This window comes from Dermochelys coriacea, chromosome 5 (genome assembly GCF_009764565.3).
Source record: "Dermochelys coriacea isolate rDerCor1 chromosome 5, rDerCor1.pri.v4, whole genome shotgun sequence".
NCBI lineage: Eukaryota > Metazoa > Chordata > Testudines > Dermochelyidae > Dermochelys > Dermochelys coriacea.
In genome coordinates, this window is record NC_050072.1 from 5691403 (window position 1) to 5710537 (window position 19135).

Below are 19135 nucleotides of genomic sequence, written 5' to 3' on the forward strand. Positions count from 1 at the left end.
ACATTTGACATGTGAATCATGGAAGCATAGAATCACAGAACTGGAAGGGACCTTGAGAAGTCATCTAGACCAGTCCCTTGCACTCATGGAAGGACTAAGTATTATCTAGACCATTCCTGACAGGTGTTTGTCTAACCTGCTCTTAAAAATCTCCAATGATGGAGATTCCACAACTGCCCTGGGCAATTTATTCCAGTGCTTCACCACCTTGACTGTTAGGAAGTTTTTCCTTATGTCCAACCTAAACCTCCCTTGCTGCAATTTAAACCCATTGCTTCTTGTTCTGTCCTCAGAGGTTAAGAAGAGCAATTTTTCTCCCTCCTTCTTGTAACAATCTTTTATGTACTTGAAAACTGTTATGTCCCCTCTCAGCCTTCTCTTTTCCAGACTAAACAAATCCAATTTTGTCAATCTTCCCTCACAGGTCATGTTTTCTAGACCTTTAATCATTTTTGTTGCTCTTTGGACTTTCTCCAGTTTGTCCACATCTTTCCCAAAGTGTGGTGCCCGGAACTGGAAACAATACTCCAGCTGAGGCCTAATCAGTGTGAAGTAGAGCAGAAAAATTACTTCTCGTGGCTTGCTTACAACACTCCCGCTAATACATCCCAGATTGATGTTGTGTTACACTGTTGACTCATATTTAGCTTGTGGTCCACTATGATCCACAGATCCCTTTCTGCAGTACTCCTTCCTAGGCAGTCATTTCTCATTTTGTATGTGTGCAACTGATTGTTCCTTCCTAAGTGGAGTACTTTGCATTTGTCCTTATTGAATTTCATCCAGTTTACTTCAGACCATTTCTCCAGTGAAGTATTAAGCCAGGCTTTCATTTTAACAGCATCCCCTGTTCCCTTTCCCTTTAGCTGGAGAGTCTTTAGAAGGAAAAATCCCCCTTGTGTGACACTCTTAGCTGGTATCAGAGATGTCCTTTGGGGTTTGTGGGGGGGGGGGGGGAAAGAGAAGTTAATTGAGATAGGCTGAAGCTATTGTTACAATCAATCCAATCCTGTTTCATCCCAGGTAGGGTTTGGGATTCAGCTGGAGCCAGTAGAGGTGGCAACATTGCCTAGGTCCCCCTCTCTGGCCTGGTCTACTCAGGATATCTCTCAGGATTGGGATGAAGACCTGGGGTCCCAGGAGAGGGTCGGGGGGTAGGGATGGGGGGAGAAAGAGAGGAAACAACCAGGCTGGTGAAGCTGGCTCCAGTAGTCAATTTTTTCTCCTCAAAGTCTTTCTTTAAAGGACCCAAGAGGGAAGTGGTAGGTGGAATAGCCCATCCCCTCCTTATTTTGTCCACCAGTTAGGCCTAGTTTCTGACACACCAATTTTGGTTCACTAATTTCTGGACCCACATTTTCTTGTTTACTAGGCATGATATTAACACCATCTTTGAGTTATAGCAGTGGGCCTTTTTGTTTGGACTGATTCAGTCTGTCACCCTGTCGTCCTTTTCCCCATCAGCATTTGCTATTATAGGTTATTGTGACACTTTATGAACTTTCACGTATTCTTACAGTGGGGCTCACAATTAAGGTCAATTTGTAGGCCCAATCATCCCGACGGTCATCTCTAGGCAGAGTGATCTGAAGAGACTTACGTCTGCCATTGCCCAGCAATGGGATGTCATCAATTTGTGATGGAATCTCAGGGCTTGGAAAGCTTGTTATAATGCCCCTCAGCCTGCAACCAAGCTGTGTCAGACCCACACCAGTGGTCTCTATATTTCGCTCGGCTCCATAATTCAGGGGTCCCAAAAAGCTGGGCCTGAGCCAAAGCCCTGTGGAGTCAGTGGAAAGTCTCTATTTGCCTTCAGTGGGCTTTGGCTCAGGCCCAGCTTTTTGGGACCCCTGCCTTCAAGGGCTTTACAGCTCTAACGAACTCAGCTCTGAGAACCTTCGGAGGTTCCCGTTTACTGAGCCAGGGCCATGACTCAGCTCGGCAGCCATTTTGCAGCAATCAATCAAAAGCCCTTTTCATGGGGTGGAAGTGAATTAAATTGTTCCTGTGCATTGGGGTCGCAAGGAGCAGAACTACCTGCTGTTTGATAGGGGAAGAGATGAGAAACGGAGCACTCCCTGCAAACTGTGCAGGGAAAGCTCTGCTGAGAGCAAATTACAACCCTGCCAAAACTGTACTAGGTGTTGCCCTTCGCCATCTCTTGTGCTAATGCTAAGAGCCCAACAGGATTGCTTAGGTGACTTCTTATTAGTCATCAACTGCACTTGAAGCAGAAGCATAGCATGGTCCAGGTTGAGGTAGACTGTCTATCTGGAGTTAATGCCATGTGGTCACACACACGTCCTTCCCAGGCTGCTAAGTCCTAGTGTAGAGCAGACTTTTATTGCTAGCATCTGTCTGCATCCACTGAGCATTTACTTCCTGTGACATAGTGGGGGTGCGATCCAGAGCAGTGGGGGGCTGTCACCCCTGCCCTGCAACCTTGGGTGCCTTACCAGGGCTTGCTGAAGTAGCTCCTACCTGGGCTGTTCACAAACAGCCTTCCAGCATGCAAGCCACACCCTGAGTGTCTGCAGCCTGCCAGCCACACGTGAGTTACCCTCTGGCTCTCACCAGCCTTGGTTAGACTGCTGAGTGACCCGAACCCCCAGTCCCAGATTTTCCCTCCAAAATGTATGTCTTGTACAGCCTAGCCCTCTCCTGGACAGTTCAAATATATTAAGTATGTTATTCCTTTAAAGGAACAATATACCTCCTATTACCACCTTAAATGGAAAAAGAAAAGGAGTACTTGTGGCACCTTAGAGACTAACAAATTTATTAGAGCATAAGCTTTCGTGAGCTACAGCTCACTTCATCGGATGCATTTGGTGGAAAAAACAGAGGAGAGATTTATATACACACACACAGAGAACATGAAACAATGGGTTTATCATACACACTGTAAGGAGAGTGATCACTTAAGATAAGCCATCACCAACAGCAGGGGGGGAAGGAGGAAAACCTTCCATGGTGACAAGCAGGTAGGCTAATTCCAGCAGTTAACAAGAATATCAGAGGAACAGTGGGGGGTGGGGTGGGGTGGGGGGGAGAAATACCATGGGGAAATAGTTTTACTTTGTGTAATGGAGTTACCCAGACACTTTAAATTAAAACACACTGGATTAGGTAAAACAATACAACAAGGGTACTAATTACAAAGAGAGATTTTAAGTGAGTACAAAAGTCAAAAATGGTTACAAGAAAATAAAGGTAGAATGCTTTCTAGTGCCTTGCTTATACTATATTAGACTCAAAGCAAAGTTTCTCACCCCATGCTTCCAACCACATTCATGACCAAACTTTCAAGTCAGGACCACTCCCCAGAGTCCAGCTCCTGCTTCTTTTGTCTTCTCAGGTGCAAAGAGTGAGATGGACACACACAGAGAGAGGAGGGGTCTCTTGAGGTGTTTGCCCTTCATTTTTATTGTTTCAGTCCCTCTTTGAAAAGCATTTCCAGCTGTGCTATAAGAGACAGGGTGTCTGGTGGAGGAAGAAGACCGTATGCTGTTTCTTTGCTAAAATGCAGATCTCTCTGTCCCAGCCCCGTTTCTTGCCAAAGAATTTCCAATTGATAGGTGAGGACCCATCAGGTTTGTTGACACCTGGCTGGAGTGTCAGCTTGCCCTTTGTCTTTGAGAAACTGTTTACCCATTTTCCAGACTTGTCTGGGAAACACACTTCAGTCGTGATTTCACCTGATATTCATAACTTTACATATAATGTTGCTACATGCATTTTGCCACTATATTACTGATCAGCAAGTTATGAGTTTTCCAATGATCTCTCACAAGGCATGCCTTGCACAAATATTTTTACAATGGTGTGTAGGGTTGTGTCAGGGCACGCCGCTCACTGTTAGGATGGCACCTCCTCCTGATCGCTCTGAGGAATAGCTTGTGAGGTCCACGCCCCTTCCCACAATTGCACACCGTTCTCTGCCTCACGAGAGGGGCTGCAGCCCCTCTTTCACTCCACAAGCTGTTGCTGCCTCTTCATGACTTGGCCCTCCAACAGGTGTGTTCCCTTTCCAGGATACCAAAGTCTTCCTTCAGCCGTCCTAGGCAGTCTTCCTGTTCACTGCCTCATAGTGCCATTCCCTCAGTGACTGGCAGGGGAACACAGGCTTGACCTCTATTCCAGGTTCCGGCTCAGGGACCCTCTAGCCAGCAGTCAAACCTTTTTCCCTTCTAGGCTTTAGTGCCTTCCCTGAACCCTGTCCTACCATCCTGGCTTCACCCGTCTCTGGGTTTGCCAACCCAAACGTACCTCCCTTCTCACAGGGAGAGACTGCAGGCTCTCCCAGCAGCCCCTTCTGCTGCCAATTTCCTGCCGTTATAGGCCCAGCCCAGCTCTTTCCTCCTCAGCTGGGCTCCCTCACTCCATCAGGGAATTTCTTAGCCAGCTGATCCATCTCCGCTGTGGTCTGTTGGGTTAATTAGCTCCCTTGTTAGTCTTCATTAACCCACTCTGAGCAAGTGTGGGGTGAACACTCCATCACATGGGTGTGAATACAAGGGTGCATTCAGTCACACCTTCCACCTTTCCCTTGTTTGGGCAGGTAGGCTGAACATGGCACTTCAGAGGCTGGTTTAGGTATAGATTGGGCTGGTGGCGCCAGATTCCCCTGGCCTACAGGAACGAACCAGCCAACCCCCCCTGCTAGTGCAGCCATGCCAACACAGCCCACCCCTGAAGACCCTTTTCGTGCCAGGCCATCACTAGGTGGAAGGTGATAGAAATGAGGAAACGAATAGGGAGGTCCAGGAAGAGAACAACTGAGGTTATATACAGGAGAACTGGGCCAGGGAATATGGCAGGATTTGGAAAGGCTGAATATACTGAGGGGCACCGGGGAGGGGGAAGAAAGAGAAAGAGAGAGAGAGAGAGAGAGAGAGAGAGAGCTTAGAAAATATCACTGGTGTAGTAGTTAGCTTAGGGCACTGGGAGCCCTAGCTTATGTACCTAGCTCTTCTTCTGAGGCCAGAGCTTCACTATAAAGTTAAGTCAACCCAGGTACATCGCTGAGTGGTGTGAAAAAGCCACACCTCTGAGTGATGTAGTTAAGCCAACCTAAGGCCACATTTACACTACAAAATTATATTGGCCTAACTTATGAGGGCATATAGCCAGGGCAGTTATGAACTCGCTTGTGTGTGTGTGGGCGCGCACACTTGGCTTCTTGTGTCGGCAGTGTGTGTCCTCACCAGGAGCACTTGTATCAATTGTACTGTCAGTATAGGTCATTGTGGGATGGCTCCTGAAAGCCAGTAACAGTCGACATAAGCAACTGACAGTGTGTCGACCTATTTATATTGACCGTGACTCTACGCCGCTCAGGGAGGCGGTGTTAATGAACTGGTATAGAGAGGCATTTATGTCAGCGGGAGCCAAATTTAAGTGAAGATACATCTGCAGCTAGGTCAATGCAAGGCAACTTACATCGACCTAACCCCGTAGCATAGACCAGGCCCAAGTCCCCATATAGACAGTGTTAGATCGATGGAAGAATGATTCCATTGACCTAGGTATCACCTCTCAAGGAAGTGGAGTACCCATGCCAAAAGGAGAATCCCGCCCGTTGGCATAGGTAGTTTCTACACTGAAGCAGTACCGCAGTGTAGCTATGCTGTTGTAGCATTTCAAGTGTTGACAAGCCCTGAGTCACTTGGTTTGTTTGTTGTTAGAAGAAGAAGAAAAAGCTATTTGTATATATGAATTAAATCCATCATCAAGAATATGGACACATACATTTGTTAATGTAATTGAAATCAAATCAAAACTATATCATTTTTCAGACACCATTCATATGAGGGTTGCTGGAGACCTTTTGTCTTTGAAGCGTTAAAGGTGAGCGATAAACACCCCGCCCCCCACTGTTCCTCAGATATTCTTGTTAACTGCTGGAAATAACCTACCTTGCTTGTCACCATGAAAAGTTTTCCTCCTTTCCCCCCCTGCTGCTGGTGATGGCTTATCTTAAGTGATCACTCTCCTTACAAAAAGAAAAGGAGTACTTGTGGCACCTAAGAGACTAACAAATTTATTAGAGCATAAGCTTTCGTGAGCTACAGCTCACTTCATCCGATGAAGTGAGCTGTAGCTCATGAAAGCTTATGCTCTAATAAATTTGTTAGTCTCTAAGGTACCACAAGTACTTCTTTTCTTTTTGCGAATACAGACTAACATGGCTGCTACTCTGAAACCTGTCATTCTCCTTACAGTGTGTATGATAAACCCATTGTTTCATGTTCTCTGTGTGTGTATATCAATCTCCCCTCTGTATTTTGCACCAAATGCATCCGATGAAGTGAGTTGTAGCTCACGAAAGCTCATGCTCAAATTAATTTGTTAGTCTCTAAGGTGCCACAAGTACTCCTTTTCTTTTTGCGAATACAGACTAACATGGCTGCTACTCTGAAACCTTAATTTGCATTGCAATTCAGCATTTGTCAGACAGTTGGAGCCAGGAAGCTGTTAACCTAATTGCTTTTCTAATAGTGCCAGGTGTGAAGTACAGCAAAGCCAAAGACACACACACACACACACACACACACACACAGAGGATAAAATGAGATGGATAAAATCTTTTCCTGACATTACCAGACATACACAAAGATGATCCTTCTTTGTTCATTTTCTGTGCTAGGATTGTATCAATAACAAATACACTTTATTTTTTTCTCTTTTGGGAATAGCCTTGGTGGTAATAGTTAAAAATCGATAATAGTAAGTAGGAAGGAATAAGTCTGTCTGAAGAAAAGAAGGAAGGGAGGAAAAATGATAGAGATTTCACATACTGTAGTGCAGGAGTACTCAATAGATGGACCACAGGCCGAATCCAGACCACCAGACACTTTTTTTTTTTAAATTCCACAAACCTGCGAGGCATTTTTTGGTGTGCACCTCTGACAAGCGGCGAGCCCGCAGAACTCTGCACTCTTCTAATCAACATTGCAAATAGAGGGGACATAATGATGTCTTCGAGGACAGTTTGCTGAGGGACATAGCGAAAATCAGTTCAAGGTTGTTGATGGTGTTCATGGAGCAGCTGAAGATGGTGGAGCACCACTTCTGGGGCCAAGAAACAAGTTGGTAGGAGCATGTTGTACTGCAGGTTTGGGACAATGAGTAGTCACTACAGAACGTTCCTGGATCTGTGTGCCAAGCTCTCCCCAGCCCTCCAGTGCAGGAACACCAGGATGAGAGCTGCATTGATGGTGGAAAACCAAGTGGAGCTCTCATTCTAGTGGGGGTGGCAGTTGGGGGAAATACAGACAGATGCATGTGAATGCTTGCTGACTGAAGGAAGGGGAAAGAGCAAACTTCACCAGAATGGATACCACCCCCACTGTCTCCTGGGACCCTGGGATCCAGCATGATACCATTGTGCCTTCAGTGTCATGATTCTGAGAAATGTTCTGTCCAGACCAGACCAGAAAGAGGGACACAGATGACATTACCACCTCCACCGGTTCTGGCTAAATCCTGATCACCCCCCACCCATACCCCGTATGTTCTTTTCCTTCCCAACCAGATTGCTTCTCTTTCCTATTCTTCTCCTTTTGCCCTCTATCTCATAATGGTCTGGCTCAGCCAGCCACGACTGTATATTTTACCACACTGCTGTAAGCCTGTGCCCAGAAAGAAGCAGCTAAAAACAATGCCTTAAGAAGCCCAATGCTGGTACAAGTTTGACAAATCTTGCAGTGGCTGATCAGATCGTGTGCTGGGCTTGTGGTTTTCTGGCAGCGAGGTTGCAAGTGAGAGTTGACACTAGCTGCCTTTTCTATCTTGTTCTTTTCTCTCCCCTCTTGCTTGTGTTTGTCTCATTCTGCCTCTAGGAAACAGGACTGGACTTTAACAACAGCAATAAGGAGGTTGTGGAATCTCCATCATTGCAGATTTTTAAGAATAGGTTAGACAAACACCCATCAGGGATGGTCTAGATAATACTTAGTCCTGCCTTGAGTGTAGGGGACTGGACTAGATGACCTCTCGAGGTCCCTTCCAGTTCTATGATTCTATGATTCTAATAGCAACAGCTCCAGCCTAGCTCAACTTATTGTTTCTCATTTCCCCAGCAAAAGACAGTTACTACCATCTAAGACTGTCAAACAAGGGTTTTTTTTTTCCTTCTAAAGGATCTCTCCAGCTAAAGGGAAAGAACAATGGAAGTTGTTAAAATGAAAAATTTACTTACTCCCTTATATGTCAAATGCTTTAACTGGTTTTCCTTCTTTTCTGTATCTTTAATAAAAGGTTAAAAGGATGTTTCCTGGTGTGTTTGCAGTGGTGATAAGTGGCTGAGATCTCTGTGTACCAAACCCCAAACCTTGTTTAACACTGTTTAATGTCAGACGGTAACGGGGTCATGTTAACACCTTTGACTCTTTGGGCCCTTATAGTGCATCAAAATTAATACAACAAGCCTGTTAAGACACTGAAGAGTAACACACAAAACTGCCAACAAACCTGGCCCCCTTTTGATCCTCATGGCAGAGAGGTCCAAGATGGAACGATAACAAAGACTGACTCGTAGGTCCCATGGCTTCTTTCATTCACACATCTCCAGGCATTTTCCAAACCATAGAAACCCATTTCCAAATTATTGTACATTACAGAAAAGACCTCTCCCACCACTGAAATGCAGCAGCTCTGGGGCAGACGGCTAGAGCTTATTTAACAGCACACACAACTGTTGGGGATAGGAAGTGAGGAAGAACATAATGTCCAAGGCTAAGTTAGGGGTTGGGGTTTGGCCAAGACACTATCTAACTGCTCTGTTCTTGCAGAAAAGTGCTGTGAGCCCCCGAATGACAAGTGAGCCAGACAATGACCTGATGTCTCACCCTGGCAATGGCACCAGCGACAGAGTGCCCTTTGAATGGGCCCACAGTCTGAACCTCCTGACTCAACCCTAGAGGTGCTCCCTCTGGACCAGGGGTCAAGGCACAGTGGCACAGGGCATGTGAGCAGGGTCAGAATGAGTTCTCCCCTGACATCTAGTGATGAGCTGGGGCGGGGGGGTGGAACTTTAGGACTGGACTGTATTTGTGTAAACACATTTACTCTGCCTAGGTATTCAGCAGACAGAGCTGCATTGCCAAAGTGGTCAATTTTGGCTGGGGTTGGGTTACAAATCACTTTGGTATTGAATGCAGGGGTAATGACATGTTGCTATCCTTATTGCCTGAGTAAAAGGCAGCAGAACTGTGCTTAGCATCCTGATTGAGGGGGTCACCCTCAATCGAAGTGCACTCGCTAAGCAGCGTTCAGGGATGCCAAATCCCAGCAAAAGTTGAGAGAGTGGGGACAGGTGGTGGGATGGGCTCTGTCTAAGAGTCCCAGGCCAGGTCAACACTCCAAATGTCCATTGGAAGAACGATGTCACTCAGGGGTAAATCCACACCCCGAGTGACGCAGTTATACCAACCAAACCCTGGTGTAGACAGTGCTGTGTTGACCTGCCCTTAGGCACCATTTAACCCTCCCCCTCACCACTGTTTGAAGACAGCTGATTTGACCCACTAGAGAGTCTCTGTTTTGTTTTATGATCACTGGAGCTGGACTCAGTGGTAACCAGGTCTCGCTGCTGAGCCTTAGACCTGGCATGGGACAGCTGCAGCAGTGAAAGAAAGGGCCCAGCCTGCACCAGCAGAGAGGTTCCCCACTACCCCCTGAAATCACCCAGAGCTGGGTGAAGCGGTGGAACCTCAGAACGTGCATCACAAAGAGCGGCGCCGGAGTGAATGATGGCAGCTGTGGGCAGCCACGGCAGAGTGAGCAGAGGTGTCAGAGGCGTTGCTCGATGCTTCTCCTGTCCCCAGACTCCCCAGGGGTGGGAGGTGAACCCCCACGTACGCACCTCTGAACTCTGGGTGTTTGCTGACCATCTGAGAGTAGCATGCAGCGGTGGGAGAGGGGAGCGATGTGCTAAAAGAACATTCATTCGTTGGGCTGAGGACAGGTGGGACACTGAGGCAAAGGACACTGCCCAGTGCACTGTGGGGTGGGTGGCTTATGTTTGCACATTTTTGAATGTGGGTTTGGTGTTTTCTAAAACTAATGCATGGTTCCCTTTTCCTTGTAATAACAGTTCTCTTTTCTCTTGAACAGACTCAGTTGTTGAACAGTCTTGAACAGACTCAGACTTGCGAGTGGGGAAGTTGCTTCTTAGAGGTGACCAGGGGTGGTGTTAAGTTTTCCCAGAATCCTGGGTGGGGCTCAAGCTGGTTCTGGGTTGCAGTGTGAAGAAGAACCCCTGGCAGTTATGCATGCACTGCCAATGCCTGTGGAGTCCTTTATCTGCAGATAAATGCAGGACTCAAGTCACCTGCCCCACTGTGCTTCAGGACAGAAGCCAACTACTAACTAGTGGGAGTTAGCAGGAGACTTTTCCATCTAGAGATTATCCTATAGGTGCCTATTACTGGGTTCCTTGAACCTCCCCCTGAAGCAGCTGGTGCTGGCCACTGCTGGAAGCTGGAATCCAGACAAGGTGGACCACAGTTTTGATCCAGTCTAGCAAATCCTATGGAAAGAAAAAGAGGTATTTAAGTGGCAATCAGGTGCCTCTTAGGCTAGCGAACCTTGTGTTTACTCGCTGCAAATGTCTAAGTCCTTCCTTGAGACTGGGGTAATCACATTTGCTTTGACATCCTGGTAGAAAGGGAAGGGACTGTCAGTCCTGGTGTAATTGGAGAAAAGGCCAGTGGTGCTCGGTAAACCTGGCACTGCAGCAAGCCAATGACACATCTCCCGTAGCAAAGCATAAGTGGCCTCATTCTATCCTTACTTGGGCAGGTAAGCAGTTAGGAGTGGTGGTCATGTGCAGTTATTCTGACAGGGGTGTTTGTGTTACAGGGGCATTACACAGCCGAGACCATATCAAAGCAATAAATAGCAATGATCCTGCTACAAAAGAAAAGCAATTGCTCCACACCTTAGGAAGAGCTACCCTCTACTTGTCGGCTGTTACATAACTGTCCACTACAGGATTTAGCATTTGATAAATGTCTAACAGGACAGTGGAGTGGAGTGGATCAGTCGGATCCAGCAATCTCTGTGATTTCTCCACTTGGACAGAGGTATCTGCCCTGTCTGCAAGTGTGCAGTTCCCAGAGATAACTATATGGAAGATAGGAAGGATTAGTTACAAGATGTTTCTTAGCTAGGGGCATCTGAAAAAGCATGATGCAATTCAAAGAACATTTTTTTAACAGACCCAATTTTAATTCAAGCTGTTTCATAATCCAATTAACAGATGTATTTGAAAGTCTTCTGAAAATTGAGGCTTTTCTCATTGGATGTGTCAGGGTTCCTTCCCCACTCTGAACTCTAGGGTACAGATGTGGGGACCCGCATAAAAGACCCCCTAAGCTTATTTCTACCATCTTAGGTTAAAACTTCCCCAAGGCACAAAGCCTTTGCCCTTGAATTAGGTAAAATGCTGCCACCACCAAGTGTTTTAGACAAAGAACAGGGAAAGGACCACCTGGAGTTCCTATTTCCCCAAAATATCCCCCCAAGCCCTTACACCCCCTTTTCTGGGGAGGCCTGAGAATAAACAAGATGAGCACAAACTCCTGGGATTTTTAAAACCCAAAAAACCCAATCAGATTATTAAAAATCAGAACTTTATTAGAAGAACAAAAAAAGATAAGAGAATAACTCTGTAAGATCAGAATGGAAGATAATCTTACAGGCAGTCAGATTCAAAACATAGAGAATCCCTCTAGGCAAAATCTTAAGTTACAAAAAGACACAAAAACAGGAATACACATCTCCTCCAGCACAGTGAATTTCACAAGCCAAAAAACAAAAGAAAATCTAACGCATTTTCTAGTTAGATTACTTACTAACTTTATAGGAGTTGAATTGCTTACTTTCTTGATCTGTCCCCGGCAGAGGCATCACACAGACAGACAGACAAAAGCCCTTTTTCCATCCCTCCAGATTTGAAAGTATCTTGTCCCCTCATTGGTCATTTTGGGTCAGGTGCCAGCCAGGTTACCTTAGCTTCTTAACCCTTTACAGGTGAAAGGATTTTGCCTCTGGCCAGGAGGGATTTTATAGCACTGTATACAGAAAGGTGGTGACCCTTGGTGGTGTGCTGTAAGTTTGGGAATGATACACAGTATTCTTCATGTGAAACAAAGAGGCTGAATACCTGCTTTAAATTAAACAAAGTAAAAAACAATGCACCCTTAACTATGGAGCCTCTCCCAGTAGGTCCTTTCCTATAGTCCCTGGGAGTCTTCAGCAGGGTGTACGAAGGCACTTAGCTTAACTTCCCTTATTTCCCGAATTTCACTTGTGATGTTCCGCTGACATCACTGTTCAAACCAGTCTATAAAAGCCCCTTTGGAGTGTTTGCTGTCAGAAATGAAAATTCAGTAGCTCTATTCCCATTGCAGCCTGTGCTCTCCCTGTCATCATGAAGGTTTCCTTCTCCCTTTGCATCCTCTTGGCTTTCATAGATGCAGGTGAGTCCCCTGATTTTGGGACTCTTGACCCTGTCACAGCCCAAAGTGTAGGACTGGCCCTGGAATTGCTGTTCTGCAGTTTTCAGAGTAGCAGCCGTGCTAGTCTGTATTCGCAAAAAGAAAAGGAGTACTTGTGGCACCTTAGAGACTAACAAATTTATTTGAGCATAAGCTTTTCTGCAGTTGGCTGTCTTCCCATCCTGGTGTGAAATATCCCTTACCCTTATGGATTTGTTCCCACTGTCTTGTATTGGGATTGTGATAAATAAAGGGGGAGCTCCCTTTTTTGGACACCCAGCCAGCCAGTTAGCTATAAAACCCCTGTTAGGAGCTGTTCTCTACTTGCTTTACCTGTAAAGGGTTAACAAGCCCACAGGTAAAAGGAAAGGAGTGGGTACCTGACCAAAAGAGCCAATGGGAGGGCTAGAACTTGTTTAAAATTGGGAAAAAACTTCCCTTTGTCTGTGTGGTGTTGTTCTCTGGGAAAGAGGGGAACAGGGAGCAGTTATGCTTTGAGAAGCTTTAAGCCAGGTATGAAAAACCATCAGATCATACCTAAAGATTGCTTATCTGAAACCCCAGAAATGTAAGTAAATTAGGGAATGTCTAGGAAGACGCGATTAGGGTTATTCCTGTTTATTTTTTACTGGCTTGTGGACTCCTCTGTGCTTTTGTTCTGTTTGTAACCTTTAAGTTGACCCTCAAGAGAGCTATCTTGATGCTTAATTTTTGTAATTGTTTCTTTTTAAATCTAGCAAAAGCCTAAGTTCTAGATGTATTTTCTTTTTTTTTTTGTTTTTAATAAAATTTACCCTTTTTAAAGAACAGGATTGGATTTTTGATGTCCTCAGAGGTTTGTGCGTATGTTGTTTAATTAGCTGGGGACAACAGCTAATTTCCTTTGTTTTCTTTCTCACCTCTTCCCCAGAGGGGGGGAGTGAAAGGGCTTGAGGGTACCCCACAGGAAGGAATTCCCAAGTGCGCCTTCCTGGGTTCCAAGGAGTTTGCATTTGGATGGTGGCAGCATGTACCCATCCAAGGTCAGAGAGAAGCTGTGACTTTGGGAGTTTAATACAAGCCCGGAGTGGCCAGTATTAATTTTTAAAATCCTTGCGGAACCCCACCTTCTGCACTTGAAGTACCAGAGTGGGGAATAAGCCTAGGCAGGGATGAATGGGGTTTGGGGTTAGCTGGGTTCATCCTTCAAGCCCAATGCTCACTTTGCTTTAAAATGCACCTTGAGGTGTCAGGGCCTGACGAGAAGATAAGGGATCAGGAACTAAATGGGAGGAAATGCCAGCTAGACATTAGTAAAGAGACTCATAGATTCATAGTCTTTAAGGTCAGAAGGGACCATTATGATCATCTAGTCTGATCTCCTGCACAACGCAGGCTACAGAATCTCACCCACCTACTCCCGCAACAAACCCCTGACCTATGTCTGAGCTACTGAAGTCCTCAAATCATGGTTTAAAGACTTCAAGGTGCAGAGAATCCTCCAGCAAGTGACCCATGCCCCACGCTGCAGAGGAAGGTGAAAAACCCCCAGGGCCTCTGCCAATCCGCCCTGGAGGAAAATTCCTTCCCGACCCCAAATATGGCGATCAGCTAAACCCTGAGCATGTGGGCAAAACTCACCAGCCAGACACCCAGGAAAGAATTCTCTGTAATAACTCAGTCCCACCCCATCTAACATCCCATCACAGGCCATTGGGCATATTTCCACTAATAGTCAAAGATCAATTAGTTGCCAAAATTAGGCTATCCCATCATACCATCCCCTTCATAAACTTATCAAGCTTAGTCTTGAAGCCAGATATGTCTTTTGCCTCCACTGTTCCCCTTGGAAGGCTGTTCCAGAACTTCACTCCTCTGATGGCTAGAAACCTTTGTCTAATTTCAAGTCTAAACTTCCTGATGGCCAGTTTATATCCATTTGTTCTTGTGTCCACATTGGTACAGAGCTTAAATAATTCCTCTCCCTCCCTGCTATTTATCCCTCTGATATATTTATAGAGAGCAATCCTATCTCCCCTCAGCGTTCTTTTGGTTAGGCTAAACAAGCCAAGCTCTTTGGGTCTCCTTTCATAAGAGGTTCTAGCTGCAGGGTAATCTCTCCAGTGAGTTATTGCCATTGTGATTGAAGCAGAGAGGAAATGAGGCACGAGGGGGGAAATGGAGACCTGCATCACGCATTAGTGCCATCCCTGGACTAGAAGAATCAGGGAGTCCTATCCCCCAAGGCTCCATACCAGCTGTAAAGTGATACTGACCCCTCAGGACATACAAGCCCCAGCAGTATTGCTGGCTGTTCCCCTGATCGTTGCAGCTTAGTCAAACAGGTCATCAGATACAAAAGGAAAACCAGAGGATGCCTGCTGGTGAAGAAGAGAAAGCTTGAAAGGAGAAGTGAGAAACATTCATAGCAACTGCTAAGACAAAGTGTGTTCCCTTTCCTTCCCTAGGGAGCTCTCTTCAGTGTGAGGTTTGCCATGATATAGGGGAGAGCTGTTCCGGCCCCATGGAAACCTGTGATAGTGGCAAAGATACCAGTGGCATCATAAAGCATGAAGCTGTACAAGGTTTTGGTTCATTAACTTCTGCTTCCAAGTCTTCTGTGTTTACAGAGCATGATTTCAACGTAGTCCTTGAATTATATCAATGTGGCTTTTGGTTTGGACTAATTTAGTCTCTCTGTCTGGTTCTCTTGCACCTATTTATTACATTCCTCATTGAAAATAACTTGACCTATTTTCCATGGTAAAAATTATAGACCAGTTGTCACAACAGGCCTTGCACTGAATAACTCCCCGCTGGGGTGGGGAGGAGTAGAAGAGGCGCCTGAGTTTCTACTAACCAGATTCTACACGGGAGAAGGCTTCACTCAGGAAAACTCTCATGTCAGTAGAGACTAGACTCAACTGCCCATGGTATCTTCTGAGCTAGAACTCTAGTCCCTTGTGGTGGGAGGATTTAAAAGGCCATTTGATGATTTGCTCCCAAGCTCCCTCGACCCAATGCCAGCTGTCCCTGCTAACATTGCCAAAGCTGATTGTGATCCTTCTGGTTGTTCACAGTGCCACTGATGAACACCGTTCTCAATGGCTTGTAGTGTCCAGCATGCTAAGCTGAGGATTCTTACCAGAGTAGTGAAAACACTGTGAGTTGTACCGGAGTCCAGACCCAGTGTTTTGATATAGCTGGGGAAATAACCATTGGTAACTTATTTTTACCTGTTAGATTTTGGTTAATTTCGCAAACGCCATTCTATGAAATGCTTCAAAGAGAAATGAGAGAAAGCAAATTTTAAAAAAAGCAAAAGAAATGTCGATGACACTGAATGGGAACAAATCTGAAAATGGTATAAGGGAATGTTTTCCCCCCTTTCCGTGTTGTGTACAGTTAACCTGTGGAAGGAAGTGGGCACCTGACCAAAAGAGCCAATGGGAAAGCTAGAACTTTTTAAAATTGGGAAAAAACTTCCCCTTTGTCTGTCTGTGTTGTTCTCCCGAGAAGCAGAGACAGGGCTGAAACTACGCTGTAAGAGCTTGTGTCTGGTATGAAAAATCATCAAATCATACCTAGAAACTACTCATTTGGAACCCCAGATACGTAAGTAAATCACGAAATGTCTAGGAAGATGCAATTAGGTTTATCTCTGTTTATTTCTTTATGGCTTGTGGACTCCTCCTAACCCCAAATGCTTTTGTTTGCTTGTAACCTTATTCTTGATGCTAATCCTTGTAAGTGTTTTTTTTTTAAATCTAGCAATAGCCTACATTTTCAAATGTATTTTCTTTCATTTTGTTTTTAATAAAATTTACCTTTTTTATGAACAGGATTGGATTTTGTGTCCTAAAAGGTTTGTGCACAGGTTGTTTAATTAGCTGGTGGAAACAGCTGGTTTCCTTTGTTTTCTTTCTTAGCTCTTCCCTGGAGGGTGTCTGTGAAAGGGCATGAGGGTACCCCATAGGAAGGAATTCCCAAATGTGCCTTCCTGGGTTCTCAAAGGGGTTTTTGCACTTGGGTAGTGGCAGCATCTACCCATCCAAGGTTGGAGGAAAAGCTGTAAACTTGGGAGTTTAATACCAGCCTGGAGTGGCCAGTATTAGTTTTTAGAATCCTTGAGGGCCCCCATCTTCTGCACTCAAAGTGCCAGAGTGGGGAATCAGCCTTCACACAAGGTATCATTTGAAAACTCATAATTTACTGATCAGTATCATCCTAATAATATACATGTGGCAATTTTGTATGTGAAATTATAAGATTCCATTGTATGGTGTTGTTAAGACATGTTCCAAACTGGGATTGGCAAATTGGTCTGTCCTAAACAAAGGAATGTGTGCTCTGCTTAATTTGCATTTAAGCAGTAAACAGAATCATTAAACAGGAAGGGGAGCAAAGGAAATTCAAACAGGTGAGGAAAAAGCAGCAGGGAACATCCTTCCCTGTAGGCTTTTTGTCTCCTGGTATCCAACTGGAAACATGTTTCAAGAGGAGGACTGAAACTATACAAATGAGGGACAAACACCACAAAGGATACCCTCCCCCACACACTCTATGCCTATCGATTCACTGCATCAGAAAGGACAAAGGAAGCATGTGTTAGATTCTGGGAGAAAGGGTCCTGACCTAAGAACTTTGGTTAGTAAGACTGCTGAAAGTGTATGGTGAGAAACTTTGCTTGAATCTGATATAGTTTGTTAAGTTAGATATTAGTAAATGTCTTGTCTTTATTTTTCTTGTAACCATTTCTGACTTCTATGCCTCATTATTTGTACTCACTTAAAATCTCTCTCTTTGTAGTTAATAGTTGTTCTATTGTTTTATCTAATCCAGGGTGTTTAAATTGAAGTGTTTGGGAAACTCCATTTGGGGTGGCATGGGATATACATATTATTTCTATTAAAGAAATAACAGACTTTACATAAACTCGTATTGTCTGGGAGAGGGCTGGGCAGAATAGGACAGACATTTCTGGGTGAAAATGTAAGACTGGGAGTGTGTTGGGGTCATCCTGTAGTATAACCGAGGCTGGTGAGGGCCAGACTGTAACCCTAGTGTGGCTGGCAGGCTGCAGTTACACACTGAAGCTCAGGGTGTGGCTTGCATGCTGGAAGGCTGTTTGTGAGTGACCCAGGTGGGAACTCCATCAGCAAGGCATTGTAAGGCACCCATGGTTGCAGGGCAGGGGTGGCACAGATGCTCATTGGCCTACATTGTACCTGGGTATGTCACAGTTTCACTTTCACACTGGTCATGAGGCCAACCATCAGTTGGGGGAGCATTAGGGATGCCATCACAAAAATCACTGTCCCCCGGAATCAATCAGTGCAGGCCGTCCTCTGCTCTAACCACTAGAGAACACTCCCTTTCAAAGCCACAGAAGGAAGCCAGGAGTCTTGTCTATCAGCCACACCAGCTGTGACTGATACTCACCACCCCTCCTCCCAGAGCCTCATACAGAATCCAGCAATCCTGGCTCTCAGTACTGTGCATGATCCAACACACGATACTGTCTCTTAAAGGTGAGTACATTGTGTGTATTTGTGTTGTTTTATTTTATTTCCCAGAACCGAAATTAAAAGGAGAGATCTGTCCATATTCCTTCAGGGTCAGCCCGTCAAGGAAGGAGAACAGAAACTGACATTCTCAGCAGAAAACGAAGGGGAGCTTTTCACTGTTCTGTATTACACCATAGCTGAGGATCTGAGCCCTGTATAAGAAGGTGGAGGATGGACTGGGGAGGGAATGATGGGACTGAAAGAGACTGACTAAAAAATGAATATGGTTTGCAGGGTAACTGTAGCTGTGTTGATCCCAGGATATTAGACAGACAAGGTAGGTGAGGTTATATCTTTTACTGACCCAACTTTTGTTGGTGAAAGAGACAAGATTCTGAGCTTAAATAGGACCTGAAGAAGAGCTTTGTGTAAGCCCCAGAGCTGGTCTCTCTCACCAACAGTCCAATAAAAGATATTACCTCACTCACCTTGTCTCCCTCAGTGAACATGGCACAGAGATGGTAATTCACGCTGGGGAAGATCAGACTCACCGTAGCACTCAGATTAAATATTTATATCCTGATTGAAAGCACACCAGCATGTCCCTGGTGTGGTAGGATGTACTACCTCTTTAAGGCACGGTCTGGAGCTTAGGGCCACAATAGCCTGCGCCCAGCCAAGAAGCAGCCAGCTCCACCCTGTTTCTGGGCTATATAAACAGCAAAAGGAGGCTGAGTGAGAAAGAGGGGACTGGAGGACATACTGATTTCAAGCCTCAGGCATTAGTCTGACCTGGGCCTTAGAGACTTTGCTTTCTGACTGTAAATTTGGTTGCTGTGAGATAAGGGCTTTATGAACTTGGTTAAGATGGCTGCTCCTTCCCTGACTTGAAGCCTAAGGGGGAAAGCCTGCCTGCCTTGTGGCACAACAAGAGAACTAGAAAGTCTGCTGGCTGGGGTTGGTTTGTATGCTGTCTTAAGGGGGACATGTGTTTTGTTTGGCCTCTCTTTCTTGGATCCTGGGTACCCTAAGAAATGACACTCAGATTAATCCATCTGTATGATGCAGTGGAGCTAAGTATTCTGTTTTGCTTCCTGGCCTGTCATGTAGTGCTGACATGTGCTAGTGTGCAGCAGCTACATT

At 45.3% G+C, this 19135-nt stretch overlaps 1 protein-coding gene across 1 annotated transcript; it reads left to right on the forward strand.

Annotated features, from left to right (window-relative positions):
* The first annotated feature begins 12321 nt into the window (after positions 1-12321).
* Positions 12322-18212, forward strand: LOC122460326 (phospholipase A2 inhibitor PIP-like). The gene is given in 4 exon segments (XM_043515008.1): positions 12322-12488; positions 14954-15076; positions 15566-15723; positions 18102-18212. Coding segments are annotated over 4 exon segments (441 nt in total). The 5' UTR covers positions 12322-12439.
* Positions 18213-19135: the final 923 nt, after the last annotated feature.